The 20779-nt window shown below is 39.0% G+C and overlaps 1 protein-coding gene and 1 long non-coding RNA gene across 6 annotated transcripts in view; one reads left to right on the top strand and one right to left on the bottom strand.

The window, feature by feature from the left end:
* Positions 1-12841, bottom strand: part of LOC139623567 (uncharacterized) — a 37657-nt gene extending 24816 nt beyond the window's left edge. Inside the window, exons 1-6 of the long non-coding RNA XR_011691550.1 lie at positions 12704-12841; positions 9246-9305; positions 4411-4829; positions 3950-4116; positions 3707-3793; positions 2020-2176 (exon numbers count right to left, since the gene is read on the bottom strand). This is a non-coding gene — a long non-coding RNA (uncharacterized lncRNA). The remainder of the gene's footprint in view (positions 1-2019; positions 2177-3706; positions 3794-3949; positions 4117-4410; positions 4830-9245; positions 9306-12703) is intronic.
* Positions 12772-20333, top strand: hao2 (hydroxyacid oxidase 2 (long chain)). 5 transcript variants are annotated; one of them, XM_071481836.1, is made up of 8 exons: positions 12772-13099; positions 14637-14789; positions 16696-16847; positions 17382-17665; positions 18012-18233; positions 18984-19142; positions 19691-19760; positions 19856-20333. In XM_071481836.1, the coding sequence occupies exons 2-8, from the start codon at positions 14659-14661 to the stop codon at positions 19909-19911; spliced, it is 1074 nt and encodes a 357-aa protein (XP_071337937.1). In that variant the 5' UTR covers positions 12772-13099; positions 14637-14658; the 3' UTR covers positions 19912-20333. The 5 variants fall into 5 exon arrangements, with proteins under 5 accessions (XP_071337937.1, XP_071337928.1, XP_071337952.1 ...); XM_071481827.1 differs by lacking the exon at positions 12772-13099 and adding an exon at positions 13890-14274; XM_071481851.1 differs by lacking the exon at positions 12772-13099 and adding an exon at positions 14055-14274 and having other exon boundaries at positions 18015-18233.
* Positions 20334-20779: the final 446 nt, after the last annotated feature.

The raw sequence follows: 20779 nt of genomic DNA, 5'->3' as shown, positions 1-20779 counted from the left end.
TTTTCGTGATGGCCGGAGGGGAGATTCAGAGACCTTATTCTGACACACACACACATACACACACACACACACACACACACACACACGGAAACACATGCATGCACACGTATACCCTTCCCAAGCCAATTGGTCCTGAGAAAAGCCCACAATTTGTCAAGTTTTTCATCAGAGAAGGAAAATGAGAGTTTAGCATACTGTCTGTAATGCATAACAAATCCTTAGTTCCCTCTGCCAAACCATACAATCAAAGGCCCAGATTTGACAAAAACAACTGCAGTCTTTTTGTTGTAAATCCCAGTTATTCGTGGCTGAAGGATCTTGGGTTCGTACATACAAGAGCCCCAGTAAAACATATTTAACCTTTAACCTCTTTAATGCTAACTTGAAAGTCTGCTCTCGTCTCTCACAGCTTTCATATTGGCGGTGACGCAGTCAGTCAGTAAAGTGATTCCCATGCCTCTCGCCTCTTGCCTCGTTCCACATCTGCTGCATATCATTAAATGGAAAAATCCAGTAAAAATATTTACTTCCCGCTCAGCTCTTTGAGCTAAATATACTTTTCCAGTTGTCTTTGGATTGATTGGGCTCTCAGAAATTGTGATGGCCTTTCTTTATGTGCAGCTGTCACAAATCAGGTGTCTGATTTTCATCAATTTTGTCCATCCTGTGACAGATTAGTGCTGCACAGCAGTCATTCTAACATATTACATGCTCCCTCGACTCTGTCCTATTCTCAGTGTCTGAAATGTGGGTGTTCATATAACAATCTCACTCTCTGCAGAAGGAAATGCATCGTGTTGTGGCCTTCACCATTTTTGACTCATTTCCTCAAACCCTCAAACGATTCTCCTAAATGAGGAAACAAAATGTTTTCTTCTTTCCCCTTAATTAACTCAGTATAATGTGTTTCCAAAGTAGCCTAATGTTGTGTGCCATTCCACAAGGAACGGATTATGCCGAGTGTATCCACAGCTGTAATATTTATTTGGTTTTTGCTTTTACATCAACAGATAATTAGTTACAGCGTTAAAGTGCTTGAGTGTGGGTTTTTAATAGATGTGCATTGCAGTCTGCTGGAACTAACACTCTCTAAGTGATGGTGGTTGAGAAGGAAAGTGTATTGCTAATAATATAAACACTGTTAAAATTAAATACTATTAATCTACTAAAATTCAAATTACATACTTTGGTTGAAATAATATCTTGACTTGCCAGATGCTTCAGCTAATATTGGAATTAAAATTAACTAAAGTATCAGATTTTGACAAGTACAATAGATATCCTTCACTCACTGCCCATTAACCATCTCCCCATTTACCATTTTATTGATTTGTTACAGTGTTTCCAAGACTTTTAGTGTCCCACTAGGGTTTATAAAAAGTTTTCCCCCCTTTCAGGAACAAAACTAGGGCAAACACAGACTTAAACATCTTTTTTTTTTTTTAATTACAACATCAGGAAAATGTTGGATCTGTATTAGAGTTGAGATCAACTCTGTACTGCTAAATGTGCTTTGGGAAGGTTCAAACTAGTTTAGACTTCAGACAATCTGACTTCAACAATCTGCTGTAGCCTACATATTATTTTATTGTTTTTAACCAAAATGTGTGTTTGATCTAATACTATGTTTTCCAAAGCATCATAGGTCTAATTTTCCATCTCGTAGGCCTACCTTTGAGCCACAAAGTCAAACCCAGTGCTGTAACTTCTGAAACAAACCAGACCTGATATGATCGACAGTTCCTTTACAGTACCTTTGCTTTAGATTACAAAATAAAAATGAAATGGAGGTTTCACTCGTTAAATCCCAGAAATCCCAAACCTTGTTCTCCAAGGTGGACAGTAAAAATCCTTTGTATGCTTTTGTATCAAAAGTTAAATCACTGGCAGCTGCACATTTTCAACTGAAAGACAAAGAGTTCAGCCCGAACAACACACTCATCCAGTTGAGCTCAAGTGTGTTGGTATTATTTGTATGTGTGTACATGTTGCCATGGGTATACGCATAAATGAGCATACCTGCCCGTCCCTATTCAGCACCATCCAGTTTGAGACAAGAGAAGCAGTGAAGGTCAGAGACTCCACACAACCAGCAGATGTAGACAACCACTTTGAATACTGGCAATGTTACATCCCTCAGCCATGTACGCTGTACTGGCTGTGTCCTCTCCCTCCCCTGAAGAAGGAAACAAAAAAAGCCGCAGGAATGATTAAGGAGTTTGGTTTGATTCTAATTGGGCAGGTTATTGCGTTGTGATTTGCATAATTTGTAAGAAACGGAGAGCGAGGCTCAGAGAGAGCTGATTAGAGAAAATGTCACAGTGGATTCACATTTCAGCAGCAACTGATTGGACATGAAGCTTTCCAAATGAGCCTCAAGGACACATGAAAAGTCTTCAGATGATGAGCTGGAATGGAGAGAAAACGTGGAAGAAAGACAAGAAAGTGGTGAAGGGGGCAGGCTGGAGAGCATCGTTACCCCGTTCTTATTTCATAGAGACTTTAAATCAAAGCTTGCTGGATTTTCAATGTTCAGAAAGAATCATTCCAGAGTATTTATTACATACGATTAAGTAGAAGAACTGCACACCATGAGTTTTATGCGATTTTTATGTGTCTTTTTATTTCCATAAAGTCTTTGTGTCCCCACGGCAAGTTCAAGTATTCACCCCAGTAAAAGGGTTCACACAGCCAGGCATGAGGACACAAACTTTCAAGCGGGTTATTAGACACAAGTTGTGATTGTGCCCCCGAAACTTCAAAGGGTTTCTTTTTTTTTTTTTTTTTTTTTATTATGGAACATTATTTCCTCTTGGAGAAAATAAGTGATTATTCTGTGTTTTGCTGAAAGACAAAGAGAAACAGGATGACAACAGCACACATGCAAACAGTCCCTGAAGCTGACAGCTTCATGGGGCGTTCAGAGGACATGGGGGGCGCTGGAGGAAATATTTTGTGCATTCAAATGTTCCTGGGGAGTGTTTTTTTAAGGTAAGTTGAAACTTCCAACAACTTGCAAAAGACTGATCTGCAGCATGAAAGTTTAAACCGATGCGGCAGGAGGAGACAATCTGTTGTTTCCATAGCAACAACTCTTTACATCAGTGTGTCTCTCAGCTCCATGCTTCACTCACAGGATCAGAGTGTAACTAACATGGTGTTCAGTTAAATGGGTGCTGTTTCTCCCTCTTGAAAGCATTTATCTTGAGGATAGCTACGTGAAAACTGTGTTGTTTCCATGGTTACAAAGTTAGAAGTTAGAGTTCCCATAAAAGAAAGTTGGCATCTAGCATTCAGACACACTGTAACACAATTCATGTACTCATATACACTCATAACAAACATAAATAAATTATTTTGTAAGATGAAATTTTCTAAGAAAGAGTCACCTGACACCTGATCGGTTTCATTTACACTGCTGCAACTTTTCTCTGCAGCATTATAAAATGGTTTCATCGGGTGGTGACCTTAAAAGTTTACATTAAACAGCTTTAATAAGTCTATGAATAAAAGGAAATGTGAAATGGAGAAAAGTACATTCACACTGCACAGGTGTTTCTAATAAAATACATGAGTGAGTGTATATTTAGACAAAATAGTTTAAACAAACTGACCTGACTCCACACAAATTATAACAAAGTAACACGATTAGTTATTCAAGATTTGGTTTCATAGGCATAAAAACTAAATTATTAAAATTACTAACCAGGTATTCTCTGAGGGGACATTCAGGTCTTCATTCAGGTAGATACAGAGCCTCAGGATCCACTTTCTCCCCTTTCACAGTTTCATTCTAAGGAGAGATAAAATTACAGAAATACCTCAGGACTGCAGTGACACATGCTACACTTCACATTTCTATAAGCATATGAAATGAACAACATCTCAGCTGCAGAGACAGATATGTACACAGTGATCAATTCATCATCACATTGAAATTAATGGTTACCTGATCAAACAAGGTAACCACCGCAGATGTCCACATTAAGCAAGGAAGGGAGAGAAAGACCAGTAAAGTATCTTCCTCTCTTCCTTCCTTATTTTAGCATCTTCTTCACATCCAAACACTGAACCTTTCAAACCCAGTGGTGGATAACCACCCACTTCTGGATAAACCTGGAAACAGAGGCCTGAAGTTTTAGTGTGGATCAGGGAAAAGTCATCATGCTGTATGTTGAGAAGCAAACGCTCTGTTGTCAGTACAGCTGACCCCTACAGTCACAGCTACAGTCAAGTCACTAAGGAGTGACTGCAAATAAAAAAATAATAATAAAATCACTATGCTATACTCAATGGAGTGCATTCTCAGATGTGATTGGTTTCTGTTTATTTGTCCCTGTACCTGTTGAAACAGACTAAGCAATATAAACTTATAGTTCCACAACATTTTCTACCAATAACAAAACATACCTGTGCAACTGGGGGCAAAGTTAGGCTGATTTTCCTCCGAGCAGAGCCTCCTTTCTTCGTGAACACTTTGATGTGTTGGTTGGTCTGATTACAGCTGAAAACATCATGTCCACAAACACATGTTGTTGCCATCTACAAAACATTCAACCAGACTTTAGCAGACTTCAAAACTCTAAAGACTCTAAAAAAATGTTTCCTGCTCCATGGTTACATTTTACACACAATGAAATATTCCCATCTGCTACTGGAATTCTGCACTGATACATATAAAATATTGATAATAGACAATTTAAGAAGTATTTCATACCTCAGTGAGCTGTCCTGTCACCTGATCCTGAACTCAGTGATCATGGCTTTGTCTCTGCCTCAGGCCTTCTGCCTCCTGTATTCAAACGCTCTTGGCCATCTTCTTTTTGCCACTGTGATCAATCAGCCCCGATTATAAGACATGAGCAGAATGTGAGGTGAAGCCTCCAGTCACCTACCTGCGTTTCGATTCAGTTCACATAATGTTACACTGACCACTGGTCTACCAACCGAATAGCCCTAAGCATCTGGTTGTTTCATCAATCACCTTAAAGGATGAAACAAACTAACTATGCATACTGAGCTACCACAACACATGACTTCACACACATCAGCAGGCAACTATGCAATTTTGTGCACAACAACCTGTACAAAGAAGTCAGACAGTAGTCAGAAAGGTTATTTAGGTCAGGTAGGTATGTATGTTTACAAGAAAATACATTATTAAAGGAGCCCCTAGAAAATGAGATGGTTTATCTCCAGGGGTTTCTAATCTAAGGGGTTCCTCCTAATAAATGTATATAAATACATTATTAAAAATGCTAAGCTACATCCAAAGTCAAAGTCAGTTTAGGTGATGCATGAATAAACATCTCCTGATCATAAATCAAATGGAGCCTCATGAAATTCGGCCAAATGAGCCTCATGTCAAGATACACATTATGTTTTGGAAATAAATTGTATGAACACTGGCTGTGCCACTTTCATCCACTTATATAAGATCAGATTTAAACAATACAATAACTAAAGTCAGGGTAGAGTTTCCAGTCGTGCTTAAAGAGGAGCAACTTAGAAAAATCTGTTGTTAAGAGATGGAAATGACATAAAAGTTGACTGAAGTAAGTTAAATGTCTCCTCTCATCACACTGACTCCCTCACTCTTAGTTTTCAACAAGTCCTTTTACCTCCTGTCTCATGTCATGTCCAACTAGCCCTTTCCTGGAAAACACTGACTTGTGTTTTCTTGAGTTCTGCACGGAGCAATGCATTTGCATTTGAAGACATGAGGTTGCTATCACATAAATGCATTGGACAGGACTCCAAACAATCTCTGTACATAGGAATAAAGAGATCACTGTGATATTTACCACAAAAAGCAAGACTTAACCCAGCTACAGAAAGACAGAGTGGAGAGGAAATGGCGTTTATGTGCAGTGAAAGTTAACGTCTTAATGCACCCACAGAGTCGTCACAGTCGAGTTTTCATAGCTTTAAGCACACTTCAGGGAGGAATGAATCCTTCACTTAAATGATGACATGCCCCTCCTCTCACTCTGGGGGAAAAACTGAGCACAAATAATACTTTCATTATACTTTCACACAACTCCACCACCCCGTGGTAGATGCGAGCAGATCATCCACTGCCTGTGTGTATGGATTGAATCATAAGAGTCTGATATGGCGTGACTGCAGACTGAGAAGTTACGCTCAGATCTCTCCCAGACATCAAATGCTCTGGACATCCATCACTTAGCTGCTACATGATATTTACAGCCACTGATGTGTTGACTCCTTTGCCTTTGTTTTGGCACTCTGAACATTGCTTTCCACTGACACACAGACATACTAACTACACACTCCTGAAAATAGAAGAAGAGCTTTTCTATGCCAGCTGTTGTATAAAAAAAAGAACTAAAATACTGTAGTATAAAACTGTATAAAACGACATCCAAACTAAGTTAAGAGGTTAGGAGAAAGTGTAATATCCATTGTGTGCTGAGCTGAAAACTTCTTCTGTTGTGTGAATTGCTCTGAACAAAAAATGTAAATAAAGAGAACATTACAACTGTAAGATTTATTCTGACTTTATAATAAACCAAATCCAATACAGCCAGTGGTCTGATGATATTTCACATTGACACTGATAAACTTCAGCTAATAAAGAAATCTATTTTATTCTCATGTTACACAATATTGATAATAATAACAAGAAAATTCACAAAACAAGGAAATCGATATCTGATGCAAATTGTTGAGTTTCCCTCTTGTTTAGGTCCGAGAGGTTGACACACAGTTACAACTCATTCTTAAGATGTTTGTCTCTGGCTATTTTTAAGCCATGATATCATGGATTTATATGACTAAGTCACTTGTCGTAGTCTTGCAGCCACCAACAATTAATGTAATTTTCTAAAGTTTCCATTTACATTTTAATAATTAAAACTTTAATCTTTAACAGTTTTTTACCGACCATAACACCCCGTGTTTTTCACTTTACCTGTTTAGTTGAATGTTGTATTTTAATTCACTCATTTAATAAAAATTGATTTATAGTAAGTCAAGTCAATTTTATTTATGTGGCCCACATTATCTCAGAGAGCTTCACAATCAATCAATCAATACAACATAATGACACCATCTGTCCTGAGAGCCTCCGTCTAAGATCACAGAGGTCTTGTCCTTGGCCCCTTCAACCTGTTATTGTTCGCTGTTTGTCTTGTTTAATCATTTTGCCATTTTATAGCTCCTTTGTCTTAACTTATGTGGGAAACCTGCTGACCAACAGTTTTTTAATGAGTGTGGCCCACAGTAGGTGGTGTCTTTTCTGTCAACAATCCTTTGCTGCCCCCCCCCAGGTCTTGCTGCATGGATTTGCTACCCATGTCTGTGGACTTGGCTGTATTTAGTCTGATAATAAACCTGAGAGAGACAGAGGTGGAGGAGCTCAGAGCCTCGCCAGGGCACGATAACACCTTGACAATTCAACACACATGTGCTGCGGCGTGCTAGGCCGCAGCCTCGGGGCAGAGCCTCAACCAGCATGTGGAAAAGGTTTTCCACTCAGCTGAACGTCCAGTACCTCCAAAACGACGGCCCCAGAGCCAGATCTAACTCCGCGGTATTAGGCATCGAGGCCAGCTGTGGATTAACACAATTTGCACCTCCTCTCGGTGCAGATAACACCCATACCTCCCAGTTGAGGTCCAACTCGTCAGATTTAGCCCATGGCTCCACCTTCACAGCCTTTAGTGTTAAAGTCAAAATAAAACACATAAATTCAGAGACACACACAGAATGACAGACATGTCTTAAGAAGCCAGGTTTTGTTACCAAAGATATTACATTTACAAAGAGTCAATTCAATTCAAAACTGTAATGAAATAAGAGCGAGAGAATCTAATTTAGTATCGCTGCACCCCACTGCTGTTTTAAAACGCTTGAACAACTTCTCAAGGCATTTTGTTTCGTCCACGGTGAGCTGAGACACTGTGACATTAAGATCAATCCATTACTTATGGGTGGGGATCCTAACATAACAAGCTCATGATATCAAAGTTTGGGACATCTGTGTTATATAAGTAAAGAGCCTCAAAACACCTGTCAAAGTCCACACTCCAGGTTTGACATTTCCAGAAAGAGGCCTGGCATGTCGTAATGTAGTTTTTTGCTTTGTTTTTCTTGCTTTTGTTTCGTATACGTATTTGATCAGAGCTGGATAAAATCTATTCGCAGCTAAGGCTAGCTGGTGCTAACACCTGTACTTAGGACTAATATGTAACTGCAGGCTTTTGCAGCATAATCTTGAAGGACACAGATAATGAGCAGCCAAAGTAAAAGCTGCCCTTAACTTGGCTGCTTTCGTTTACCTGAGCGATGAAGATTAACTAAGATTAACTAGGACGAGCACTTCATTTGCTTTGGACAGATACTCATTCACCCACATAAAGGCCTTCATGAATATTCAAAACACAGGGAGAAAAGGCCAGAGGACTGCAGGAAGGAAACTAAAACAAGGGAGGAAAGAGGAGGGAGGAAAGGAGGGAAGGAGAGAGTGGCAGAAAGAAGGATAATCTAAAGAGGAAACAATAAAGGAATGAAAGAAAGGAAGGAGGAAGGATGAGGAGAATACATGAGGGAGAAACAAAGGAAGAAAGGACAGATGAAATAAAGGAGGGATGAAGGAGGATGGATCAAGATGGAAGGAAGGGAGGAAATAAGGAAGAAAGGACAGAAGGAGAACAGGAGGTGTTTTTTGCTCTGACAAACAATTGACCCGAACAAGCTTTTGGTGGTTTTTGGCACAAAGAGAGGCCGGGGCCCAGAGTGCTGACGAGAGGCTTAGCTGGGGTTGAGCCACTGTGGGAGGAGCATGACACTGTGAGGGGGAGAGGGGTGGGGGAAGGCAGAATTCGGGGGGGGTGGGAGTGGGGGGCCTTTGACACGACCCCGTCACATGAGACGGGAACTCACACGTAGTGTACGCCGGCCAAGCAGCTCAGGTGAAGGTAAGACACTGATTTTATCCACTTCAGTAGCTGTATTTATTCACCCTGGGTGTAAATACTGGATTCTACATTTTCCAGTTGTTTATCCAAATCATACTCTGGTTTTTCCACCACATAAATTAATGAAAGCAACAAGTTGTCAGGATGTGTTCATGTGCTGGTGATGGGCAGCACTCCTAACCAGTGATACAGAAGCAGGCCAGTGTGACATAGACACATCATCTATAACAGAGGCTGGCTAAATCTTAACCCTGTTTAGCGGTCTACACTAAAGACCAAACACCAGGTATTCTAGAAACTCACCTGGACAATGTGCTCTCAGCAGCCATTCAATGGGTCTAAATGGCCGACACCTTTCACAGCCTACACAGGACAGAGGCTCACATTCATCACACACGTCCAGCCACACGGGAAAAAAAATAAACCCAAAGAAACAATTACTTCACATACTCCAGTCAGAAAAATAATAAGTCATAGCAATCATATAGATATAAACAGATTTTTCTACATATGGTATGTCACTTTTTTATAATTAGAACTATAGTCAAGAGCTCACATAAGCATTTATTCTTAATATTTCTTAAGTAAAACAAAAAAAACAGAATACAGTAAAACTAAGATTATCAATATCAACACAAATACATTTTAGTTTAACCTTACAAGGCCAACAGAGCTCAGGAAGTGTGTTTGAACAGTGTTGTAGAGTGTGTAAACATGTTTACAACGGTACCGGGTGTGACATCAGAGGTCATTTATAGTTTTTCTATAGAGACACTGAGTGTGTAGTTTGCACCACTGACACAAATGCATTAAGTGAAAGTCTGCTCGTGTTTACCCGCTTAACAGATGTTGAATGGAGCTTTAAGAGTGGACTTTCATTCATTCAGTATTGCACTGCCCTCAAGTGTTCATATTTGAAAACTTAAACGACAGAGCTGAAGATTTCCCCCAGTGACTGTAAACTGTATGTACTACAGAATAATTTGCTTAATTAAAAAAAACAAGTTCACTTTGACCTTTGAGTAAAATTTAAATACAGGTACTAAATCAGATCTACAGGCGTTAACTGTCTGTCTTTGTTTTAGTTTTGCAACCACAAATAATAAATTCTTTAAATGACTCCAAATCTTTACTTGTATAACCATTAGTTGTAAATGTAATATAATAATTATATTTAACATAGTATTACTTTAATTTATGTTTAGTTTATCTGGCATGATAAGAAATAATTAATAATGCATATTTGTCACAAAAATCCAACATTTATATCAATTGTGGTTCTTAATATAAAGAGAATAAAGATGAAAGTAGTAGCACTAATAGTAGTGGTTGTAGCAGTAGTAGTAGTAGTAGTAGTAGTAGTAGTAGTAGTAGTAATAATAGTAGTCGTAGTAGTGGTTGCAGCAGTGTTGGTCATTTTCTATTCATGAACTGAAAGTAACACCACAGTAACAGTAGCTGGTAGGACCTGTAGTCTATAAACCTTTAGTCTATAATATAAGTAGCAGTAAGTGTGGTAGTAGCAGCACAGTAACTGTAACAGTAGTGGCATCTCTATTTGTAATATAGTACTGTAATGTCAGTGCTTGTGGTGGTCATAGTGTAATATTTGAAGCAGTAGTACAAAGCACCATCAGCACTAGTACTGGCAGTAGAAGCAGTAGTAGCAGTAGCAATTATAGTCGAAGCAGAAATGGTGGTAGTAGTGGTGGTAGTAGTGGTGGTAGTAGTAGTAGTAGTAGTAGTATTATCAGTATTGTCAACAGCATTAATGATGACCCCTGTGCTTTCTTCACAGGTTATGAGTCTATCAGGAAAGAGGACGCTCTGCTGAGAGAGAATGAACATTTGTAATCAGTGAGTAAACTGTATGCAGGGAAACACGGGAGAAAAATCCACCCTCTGTTTATTCACTGTCCATCTGCTCAGAGAGAAAATACAGAAAAACCCATGTTAACTATTTATTTCCTTATCTACAAAAGTCATTCAACAAAATATCCAATCATTAATTACAAAAAAGGAAATGTATTGTTAATTTCCCCACAATATTCTTTATTTTTCTTGTGTTATATACCTTGTTGCTGCTGAATTTTGGTTGTTTTTTAAATGTTCATTAACTTATCTATAGTTTTTTCCCCAGTAATAAATTAATTTACATTTTTCTTTATCAACCAGAATAACAGCCTGAAAGAATATAAACCCTGAAATTAAAGCCTTAACACTTCAAAAACTATAGATTTTATAGGCCCTGCATAAACATTAGGTTGATGTGTTCTGTGACTTTATCATTTCATATCTTAATGTTAACCAACTTATTTATTTATTTATATTTACAGAAACTAAAGAAGCAAAACTTGTTGAACCTGTATCTTATTGTCGTAATACAACTGTTCCAGGGCCCCACTGCACCATCAACAGGAATAAGGTGCTTGCTCAGCAAATCCTCTGTAGAGTTTACACATAAAAAATCCAGCTCATTGAGGTATACGTAGGAATAGAGCTACACTTTCCATTCTAAAGGCATCATGCCTGAGGTTGATACCTTGCATTACTATCTTTGCATTTCACGTAAAATAAGAACAGCAACAAATGATGTCCAGAAGCTTAATGTGGGATGTCTAAATAGTTTGGTAACTCCTAAATCTAAAACGACTCAAATTACAATAAAGCTAATAAAAGTAAGTTCCCACACTTGAAAAGCCGGAGCCAGTGTTTTTTGACTGATATACTACTATTTTTATGACAACTGATTAATTATTTCAACACTACCTCAGAACTGTGGAATAACCTGAGAGGGGAACGTGCTCTTCTTCAAGAAACCTCAGGCCTACACAAAATACTTACTAAAATATTAGCCTTAGGGGCTATTTGTAGAATTTACTTCACTTTAATATAAAAACTCACTATGTTCAGGTACATCCAGTTAGTTTGTACTTCTAAATATAAATATGGCAAGTAGTTTTTGTCTTTTTAAGGACTTGTAAAGGAGGGTGCGTCCAGTCAAATATGTAATTATGTCAGTGATTACTGTCAGCTGTGACAGAAATTACACCTACTGATCCAATCATCACTCACACTTGCTGTGTCCAAAACACTATGGACTGTGACTGTGACTAAAAAAAACAAACAAACAAACATAATTAATAAGTTATTAGATCTTAGGCAAAACATGTTACTTGGTCTTTATTATTTCCCAGTCGCGGGTACACTGATGTCAGTTAAGGGATTTCCTGTGCCATTTCTTGTTAGTACAAAATAGTAAAGTTAGTTAACTTTTGTCTTGTGTTCTTTTAACTTTAAGAATTGAGCCTCTGTTTATATATTGTGTGGATTTGTGCCACAGGCCACAGATTTTTAATGTATACATTTTTAGTAACTACACATGAGCTCAGCATTCAAGGCCTGACATCTTGTAACCTTGGTTGTTAGGCAACTGACGATAAAAATGGATGTTGCCTCAACCATTAGCTTAAATGCAAACGATTTTGCACTAAAAACTAAAACAGTGAACTAGATTAAACAAAAAGAAGTAAGACTAAAAACTAAAAGGTATACCGGGTGTGGAGCTCTAGATGTATGTAATGTTTGGAGTTTTCCAGGAGGCTGATGTTTTGAGTGCCACAGTATACTTCACTAGCCTCCAAACTACATAAAGCTTATAACTTGTGAACTTAAGAAAATAAACAATAGATGTATTCAAACCAAAATGCTAAACAATTATTGACATTATTGATTATTGAATTATTGCAGCAGTGACTCACTCTAAGGTCCGTAGGTAGCAGGGTCAGGAGTAATATCCACAAGCTAGCAGACGAACCGGAAGTGAACGAATCCGGAGAGGCCCGAAGGTCCGAGACACCTCATACAGTCTCTTCGGCAGTCTTCGGCATACTGGCTGCTGTTCGGCTCGATTCGTATCCAACTGGCGGAACAACCTGTGGTAAAATACTGGGTCGTTCATTTTAGGCTCGCATTAGTGCCTGTCCTGCAGCTGTGAGAAGTTTAGCTAATTAGGCGGTCACAGGGGCCTGAAGGGGTCAATCCGTGTTGGGTGCGTTTCACTTGCCCTCCTCCCCTGTCATTACTTCACCTTGTGTTCCCACCCGCTCAGAGATGGCTTGAATCAGCTGACTGTGAAAACCAGGTACCTGAAACAGGTATGTCTGAAGCTCAAATTCAACAAAGGGCGATTTTAACAAGCTTGTTTAACTTCGTGTGAGCAAAACCTGAGGGAAACTACTGAATTGTTATGTTTATTTATCTTCTAAATGTCTCTAGGCCTGTAAATAGTCAAATTAAACAGCTGTTGGTTTTAGAAAAAAAAAACAAAAAAAACATGGTATGTCTCCACTATGTGTTACTGTAAATTATAAAATGTAAACTGCACCACAGGTCCCCAAATATCCTCAGAAAACAAGGGCCATGCCTCCTGTGTCCTCAAAGCTTCAGTTGTTGATAGTCATTTAAATAGGTAAAAGTAAAGTATTTATACTGAAATAAATTTATGATTTTCTTAATTTATATATTATATATACTTATTTTGTACTTCACTGTATATCACATGAAATCTGCATATAAAATATGATGCAATTATTCTTTTATTTGTAATTTTTTTATTTATACAGTTTGGTATTGTACTATTTACTTCAGCACAGATCTGAATACTTCTTCCAGCACTGGCTATACCTCACAATTTCAGCATCTGTATAGACAATCTGTGGTTAATTTTTTTTTATTAAGTCCTCAATGAACATTACTCAGCAGTGTTTACTAAGGGCTTTCATGTATATAATATTTTAAACTGTTACATGACAACAGCAGTGTTCCCTGGATGTATGTGTTAACATGTAGGATTGTGTGTACACAGCGTGTAAATGTGTATGCCCACATGCACTACTGTAAGTACCATCTGGACTGCAGAGCACTGTGTCAGACGCCTCTTGTCCTCACTATAGTTGCAGTCACCATCAGCACATTTCCAGCTTGTGTAAACACAATAAGAGCAGGGGTCGCCCTCAGGTCACATATGCTGTCAGTGGCTTTTATAGTGGCTCCATGAAAGTTTGATTCTGACTGACACAAAGGCAACACTGTGGGCACAAGGACCGACACAGACACAAGGATTTAAACCTGTTTTTAAAAAGTAAACAGCCATTTCAGTTGCTCAGATGTCAACACGCGGAAGCTTGACTGTTGATTTGTGGACTTTGCACTACATTTGCTGATCGAGGGGATTTTCAGTTTGAGCAGTGATGTTGCAACTTCAGTCCTCCACGGAGGCTGTGTCATATGAGAGCGAGGGACCTTGTTTATGACAGATCAGTCATTTGTGGTAAGTCTTGAAGCCGTAACTTCCTGCACTTACACTTTTTCAAGCTTAAATGCCTCTTTGTTGTTGGCGCCTGCATCTGTTTGTCTCACATGCGAGGTGACAAATCCTGTTTCCAGATGACACTGAATGTGAGCTGACTGGCAAAAACAGGAAATAAATACAGAGAGATAAAGAGATATGCTGGATATTATAAAGAGATATTTTGGATCAACATCTGTATCTTTAGCCAGTTATATTCATATGGTCTGTGCATATGGTGAAATCCTGTGTGTTGAAATACATTATGTTGTTTATCCGTTTCCTTTTCTGCTGTTTCACTGTATATGCCAATATGAAAATGTATGATCTGTGTTCCCCCACAGAGAGGGAGGTCCCTGTGCAGAGATGGCTATGGTATGCCTGACAGATTTTGAGGAGTATGCTAAAGAGCATCTCTCAAAGGCCACCTGGGATTATTATGCAGCTGGAGCGGACGAGTGCTGCACCCGGGACGACAATCTGCTGGCTTACAAAAGGTACAGTGGGGAAAAATAAAGTTTAACCCGGACATTCAAGGTCATAACAAATACACAATTTAAGTGCATCAATAATGTTCAAATACCCATCTTCTTTTTTTATTTATTGTACCAAACATGCCAGTCCATCTACAGACAGCACAGAGAGGGTAAACAGTATTTTTTATTGACATTATAACCACAGAAGCGCAGCCTCACAAATCTACCTAAACTAATTTACACTTTCTCACATGCTGAATAAAATAAAAATTCACCTCTAGGAAATGATGTAATTTATTTTTATACTGTTTTGATAATAAACTGCAGGTCTTATGAGGACACAGCCTGTAAAAGGTCATAAAGTACAGTTTTTGTGGACTTTGGACCGCTGCAACTGATTTCTGTGTGTACATTACATGTGTGGTTGTGATGCCTTATAATCGCAAACAGGCTGTTACATTTTACCCAGTGCTGCTCTGTTGCTCCAGACCCTTGTAGTGACTAAGGAACTGTGTTGAAAGTTGCATTAGCAATGGGACAAGGATAAATGATAGAGATAAAGATTTTTTTAACTTGTCAGAACTTTTCCTTTGTGTGTCTTCTCATGCATTCCTCTCAGGTTTGCTAATGTCTTTAGAAAGACTTATAGGCTGCTTTTCCTCGCTGTAATGATCTGTACATACATGTTTTTGCTACAACAAGCCTGTTACTAGGGATTTGTTTGCCAGTGCATTTGTTGTCAGGTTAGAAATTGTCCCCAGTAGGAATAAGGGTTGGGGTTGTGTCCTGGAAGGATTTTAAGTCAGAGCTCAGGGAAAAGAGAATCACACGGTGTCCTGTCTGTGCTTATTCAAAGAAATATGACTTGTCTAGCAAAAACAGCACGTTACTGTCTCAAGACCGATTTCTCTTGAAAGAATGGCTTCATTTGACAAGAATGGATAACAAGATTTTGTAATGCTTTGTCAGCAGGTTGGTGTGGTTCCATGGTAAGGTTACTTTTTCTCTCAAATAAGGAAACATTAAGCAAAAACTTACATTTAATATTAGAGAATTATATATTTTGAATAGTAAAATGTTTGGCATGCTGTCGTGTATTTTTATTTTTTTTTTAAATCATTTTCTATCTATTTAAAGCTTCCACATTGTGTGAGACAACACACATTTGTCCTCCATTAGAGATATTATTATAAGATTCATACCATGGCAGAGGTCACTTCAATATCTGTATTATGTGGTCCATCAGGCCACTAATGTTACAAATCAATTAACCTGACTGTTTTACTTTTGGATATTTGGATATTTGGGATCAGTGTGAGAGAGGCACAAACACATATCACTGTCTGTTCATTTTACCCATCAACAGCTTCTCAGCTGATTATGTAGATTGATACAGTGCATATTGACACTGTGACATAAAAATAGGCCCATTAGAACTGCAACAATTATTGCATTAATCGATTAGTAAATGGACAGATATTAGTCAGCAGCTATTTTGATAATCGATTAATCATTTAAGTAATTTTTTCTTTTTTTTTTGTTTTGTTTCTTGTGACTACAGTACAGTAAACTGAATATTTTTGTTGCATGAATGGTTCATCAAACAAAACAAAGCATTTGATGACATTACTGAAACTGTCATGACAAATTTTCACAGTTTTCTGAAGTTTTATAAACCAAAGACTAATCAATTAATTGACAAATTAATCTGGACATTAGTCAATAATGACTCAAAATAATAGTTAGTTGTTGCTGTAAAGATAACAGCCCATTCCTACTCTCTGTACTTCTTTAGCAGGTCAAAACATGCTGTCCTAGCAATGTCCTATCACCATGTATTTTTTTCGTTTTGATTGGCTGGATTTGAACCCCCTCCCCGTTATATTTGATGTTCCTGTTTACATGTTGATCTGTATTTCACACTGAGGATCCGCCTGAGGCCTCGTATCCTGCGGGACGTATCAGTGAGCGACACACGGACCACGTTGCAGGGCACAGAGATCAGCTTTCCGGTCGGTATCGCACCAACCGCCTTTCACTGCCTGGCCTGGCATGAAGGGGAGATGGCCACAGCTCGGGGTGAGGGCTGTGTTTGTGGGTCAGTAAGGGTTGTCACTTCATTCTAGCAGAGCTGATACCCGGTGGAAGTGAAGTGTAGGAGTCTAGGAGCCTTTGTTTTAGTTCAAATGCTTTATTACAGTATTGCACATTTTAATGTTTAAACCTATTTGAGGGCTCCTGCACTGGTTGAGAAGACAACACAAGCTTTTGGCTTAGAAACCTCATTAAGTCTCATAAACCCTTTTTCCAATGGGGCTGTTTAGAAGAGATCCTGACGTTGTTTCATAATGCAAAAGGATGTTTTTCAAACTTCCTGACAAGCTTGCTTTTTGGAGACAATATAATAATGTTGGTATACACAGCCAACACTAGATGGGAGCATACAACTGAAATAAGTTTGTGCTATAAGAAAGATACTGTGTTGTTTTTTGTTTGTTTGTTTTCTAACAACACATTACATAATTAAGCCAATAACTCTTTTAATTTATCATAAAGCTGGTTTGATCCTCAACTAAGACCACACTAATCATTTCTCAACTTCCTGCCACACAGCCACAGAGGCTCTCAACACCTGCTACATCACCAGCACCTACTCCACCTGCTCAGTGGAGGAGATTGTGGCAGCGGCACCAAACGGTTACCGCTGGTTCCAGCTTTATGTGTACCGGGACCGGAAGCTGTCGGAACAGATCGTGCACCGAGTAGAGGCGCTCGGCTACAAGGCCTTGGTCCTCACTGTCGATGTCCCCTACACCGGGAAGCGCCGCAACGACATCCGCAACCAGTTCAAGCTGCCGCCTCATCTGAAGGTCAAGAACTTTGATGGAGTGTTCCAGGTAAGTGCACATAAAAAAAAAACAATACAAATACATATAGATAAAAACAGACAGACTAGTTTTTGTTTTGTTGTTTTTTTTTACCATGTTAGCATATACTGTAGCTTGAAACAGTTTCATCATATTTTCTGCATCAGAAATTACTTGTGTGATGTGTGAAATGTGGCCACAAACCATATATATGAGATATCCAAACTCCAAGCACCAGCAGTGTCTAATATGCCCTTTAACAGTGGTTTAGGCTCTGTCACAACCAGTACAAGAAACAGCAGTAGTCCAGAGTACATTTGTATATAAAGTGGAAACTTAACTTAAGGAAGTTGTTTTGTTACTACTTCACTATAAGCAGGAGACTGGGGGCCCAGAAGAGTACGGGATCCCAGCCAACACCTTGGACCCCTCCATCAGCTGGAAAGACGTGTACTGGCTGCAGTCCATCACCCGCCTGCCTATTATCATCAAGGGCATCCTGACCAAGGAGGACGCTGAGCTGGCCGTGGAGCACGGTGTCCAGGGCATCATTGTGTCAAACCATGGGGGGAGACAGCTGGACGGAGGCCCAGCTTCGGTACCATGTCACCTCTTACATCATATTGAAGAACGTGTTATGTGTTTGTAGAGGGGATCCAAGTCTTATATCAATGTCTGATAGCAACAGGAATGACACAGCCTAGTGATAGAAGTTGTAGCACAAGAAGAAGTAGTAGTTGTATTAATCAATACAGACATGAGCAGCCACAGCAGATGTACCAGTACTCATGTGGTAGCAGCTGTACACTTATTAAAAGTAGAACTACTAGTAACATTACTGCACAGTAGCAGCAGTAGCTCTCCCTTACTAGTAAAAGCAACTGTAGAAAGTTACTGCTCTTTATGCTTAGCTATTCCTCATGCTAATCTATACTAATCATCTCCTTGTTCCAGCTTCATATTTAGTGCACCAACATGAGAGCAGTATCAATCTTTTCATCAAGCTCTAAAGCAAAGACGCATACTTTTCAAAATGTCAAACTATTCCTTTTAATGTTGGTAGTAACAGTGGGTCTTGTAGTAATAGTATTTGAGTAGCAGATAATATTAATATGTTATGTTTTTGAGGTATCCACAGTTTTCCTCAGAGAAATCAGGAGGTTGTTAGTTAACATCAGTGCTTTGGTAATAATCCTCTTTCAAAATACAACAGAGAAATGTTGCTCAGCCTGTGGTTACATCCAGGATTCAACTTTGGCTCAGTGAAAAGGCTCTACCCGAACCAGACTGAGCACTGCTTCTATAAACTATAATGGCCTTGTTAAAGCTTGACCTCTGCTGCTAACAGATTGACGCGCTGTCTGAGATCGTGGACACGGTGCAGGGCAGGATTGAGGTCTATCTGGACGGAGGCATCAGGACAGGAAGTGATGTATTGAAAGCGCTGGCCTTGGGAGCCAAGTGTGTTTTCATTGGCCGTCCAGCAGTGTGGGGCCTTGCATACAAGGTACGACAGCAGCACTGTTATGACTGCGTGTGATACTCTGTGTGTGTGTGTGTGCATGTGTGTGTGAGATTGATTACAGCCACGTTAAAGTTTTTCTTTTCATTCAAATATAATGACTTACAGTTATCTGCCTATACTGACATTTTTCTTCTCTTGTTTAGATTCTGACCCACGTGTACAAGCTTCACATACTAACCACTGTCTTTGACCGCTAAAGTTTAACAATCAAAGGCCTTGGTCTAAGATTTACATGGTTTAAAATGTTCCTGACTTAAACAATGTTGTAACTGTTTGCAACATATAGAGCTGTTATGTTCTTTGAAGTCCATAAAGACAAGATTTTGATTCCTTTTGGAGACAAAATCTATAACAATAAGACCTCTAGTCTTTCTCTGTCTTTGGTAGTAAAAAAGTAAATGAATGACAAATGATACAACAACATCTTTAAGTGTAAAGTTTGATGCACATTGATTTTATAGATAGATTATAGGATTGCAGATTGTATTTTTGTCTTTTATGGTAATTATGGTCCCTGTGTGATGTTTCAGGGGGAGGAAGGAGTGAGGGAAGTGCTGCAAATCTTAAACGATGAGTTCCGTCTGTCCATGGCTCTATCAGGTGAGTGATCAGTGTAGCCGTTCTAATATATTTTGGTTCAAAACAATGTGTCTCAACAAAAACAAAGAGTGCAACTCTGTGTTTATTTCATTCAGGCTGCAGGAACGTGGCTGAAATCAACAGGAACCTCATCCAGTTCTCCAAACTCTAACTGTGGCAGCAGAGGGCAGCACTGAGGACGACCCACTGAACAGGACTCGCTACTGAACAAGAACCTGGGACTGCATCATGACCAAGTCAAAGATGAACTCATGTCCCTGTCGTGTCAGAGGAAACACGATACATGCAAGCACTTTCCATGATTTGGAAATGACATTCGATGTGTATTCATCCCAGAGTGTGCAGGTGCGAGAGTGTCCCAGGAAAGCTGAGGGTCGGTGGCAGATTTAGCAAGTGAATCATGAAAGTGTTTTTGCTTTTGGATTGGAGGGGGGCGGAGGCACTAATGATGAAACCAACAAACTTCTTTTGGTTTTACTGTAAGGAATGCAACAGATAAATACATACACTGTAGTTTGAAATGCTGCCAGTGGTTGTGGTTTAATAAACACCTGCTGAGGGTGATGAAGATGGTTTGTTGCTCTTCTCTGCATTTGTTAATATCAGGCGAAAACAGGATGTAGATGTAGCAGAAGTCTGTCTTTTGTTTTTGTATCACAACTTTATACTCAAGGTAAATTACATGGACAGCAATTCTGTTTTAATGCAGGGAAGATTTAGGGAACATCACACATCTGTACAACTTACAATATATAACAATATACAGGTATTAGGAGAATATCCCAATGAACAGGACAGGAAGACTTTGAACCTTGCTACACCTGCAGGCCAGATTCCCTCCAGCATCTAGAGAACTATAATATTAATAATAATAATAATAATGTTTATTTATATAATACTTATCAAAATCAGAGAAAGTGCTTCACAAGGATAAAACAGCAAAACAAACAAATGCATGAAGAAAAATTACTCAAGACAAAAAGTAAAAACAATATAAACAAACAAACCAGCTATGTAAC

The sequence above is a fragment of the Trachinotus anak genome, unplaced genomic scaffold (genome assembly GCF_046630095.1).
Source record: "Trachinotus anak isolate AG129_WGS33_773 ecotype Australia unplaced genomic scaffold, CSIRO_AGI_Tana_v1 ptg000001l, whole genome shotgun sequence".
In the NCBI taxonomy this organism is placed as follows: domain Eukaryota; kingdom Metazoa; phylum Chordata; class Actinopteri; order Carangiformes; family Carangidae; genus Trachinotus; species Trachinotus anak.
Note: the sequence above shows the minus strand (reverse complement) of the source record. Positions and strands in the feature narration are given on the sequence as shown.

Excerpts from the sequence above, each read along its gene's own strand:
- hao2 (XM_071481836.1), top strand. The coding sequence starts at position 14,659 with ATGGCTATGGTATGCCTGACAGATTTTGAGGAGTATGCTAAAGAGCAT. Across the intron at positions 18,234-18,983 it reads TGGACGGAGGCCCAGCTTCG|ATTGACGCGCTGTCTGAGAT; the intron begins GTACCATGTCAC and ends TGCTGCTAACAG. Across the intron at positions 19,143-19,690 it reads TGTGGGGCCTTGCATACAAG|GGGGAGGAAGGAGTGAGGGA; the intron begins GTACGACAGCAG and ends GTGATGTTTCAG.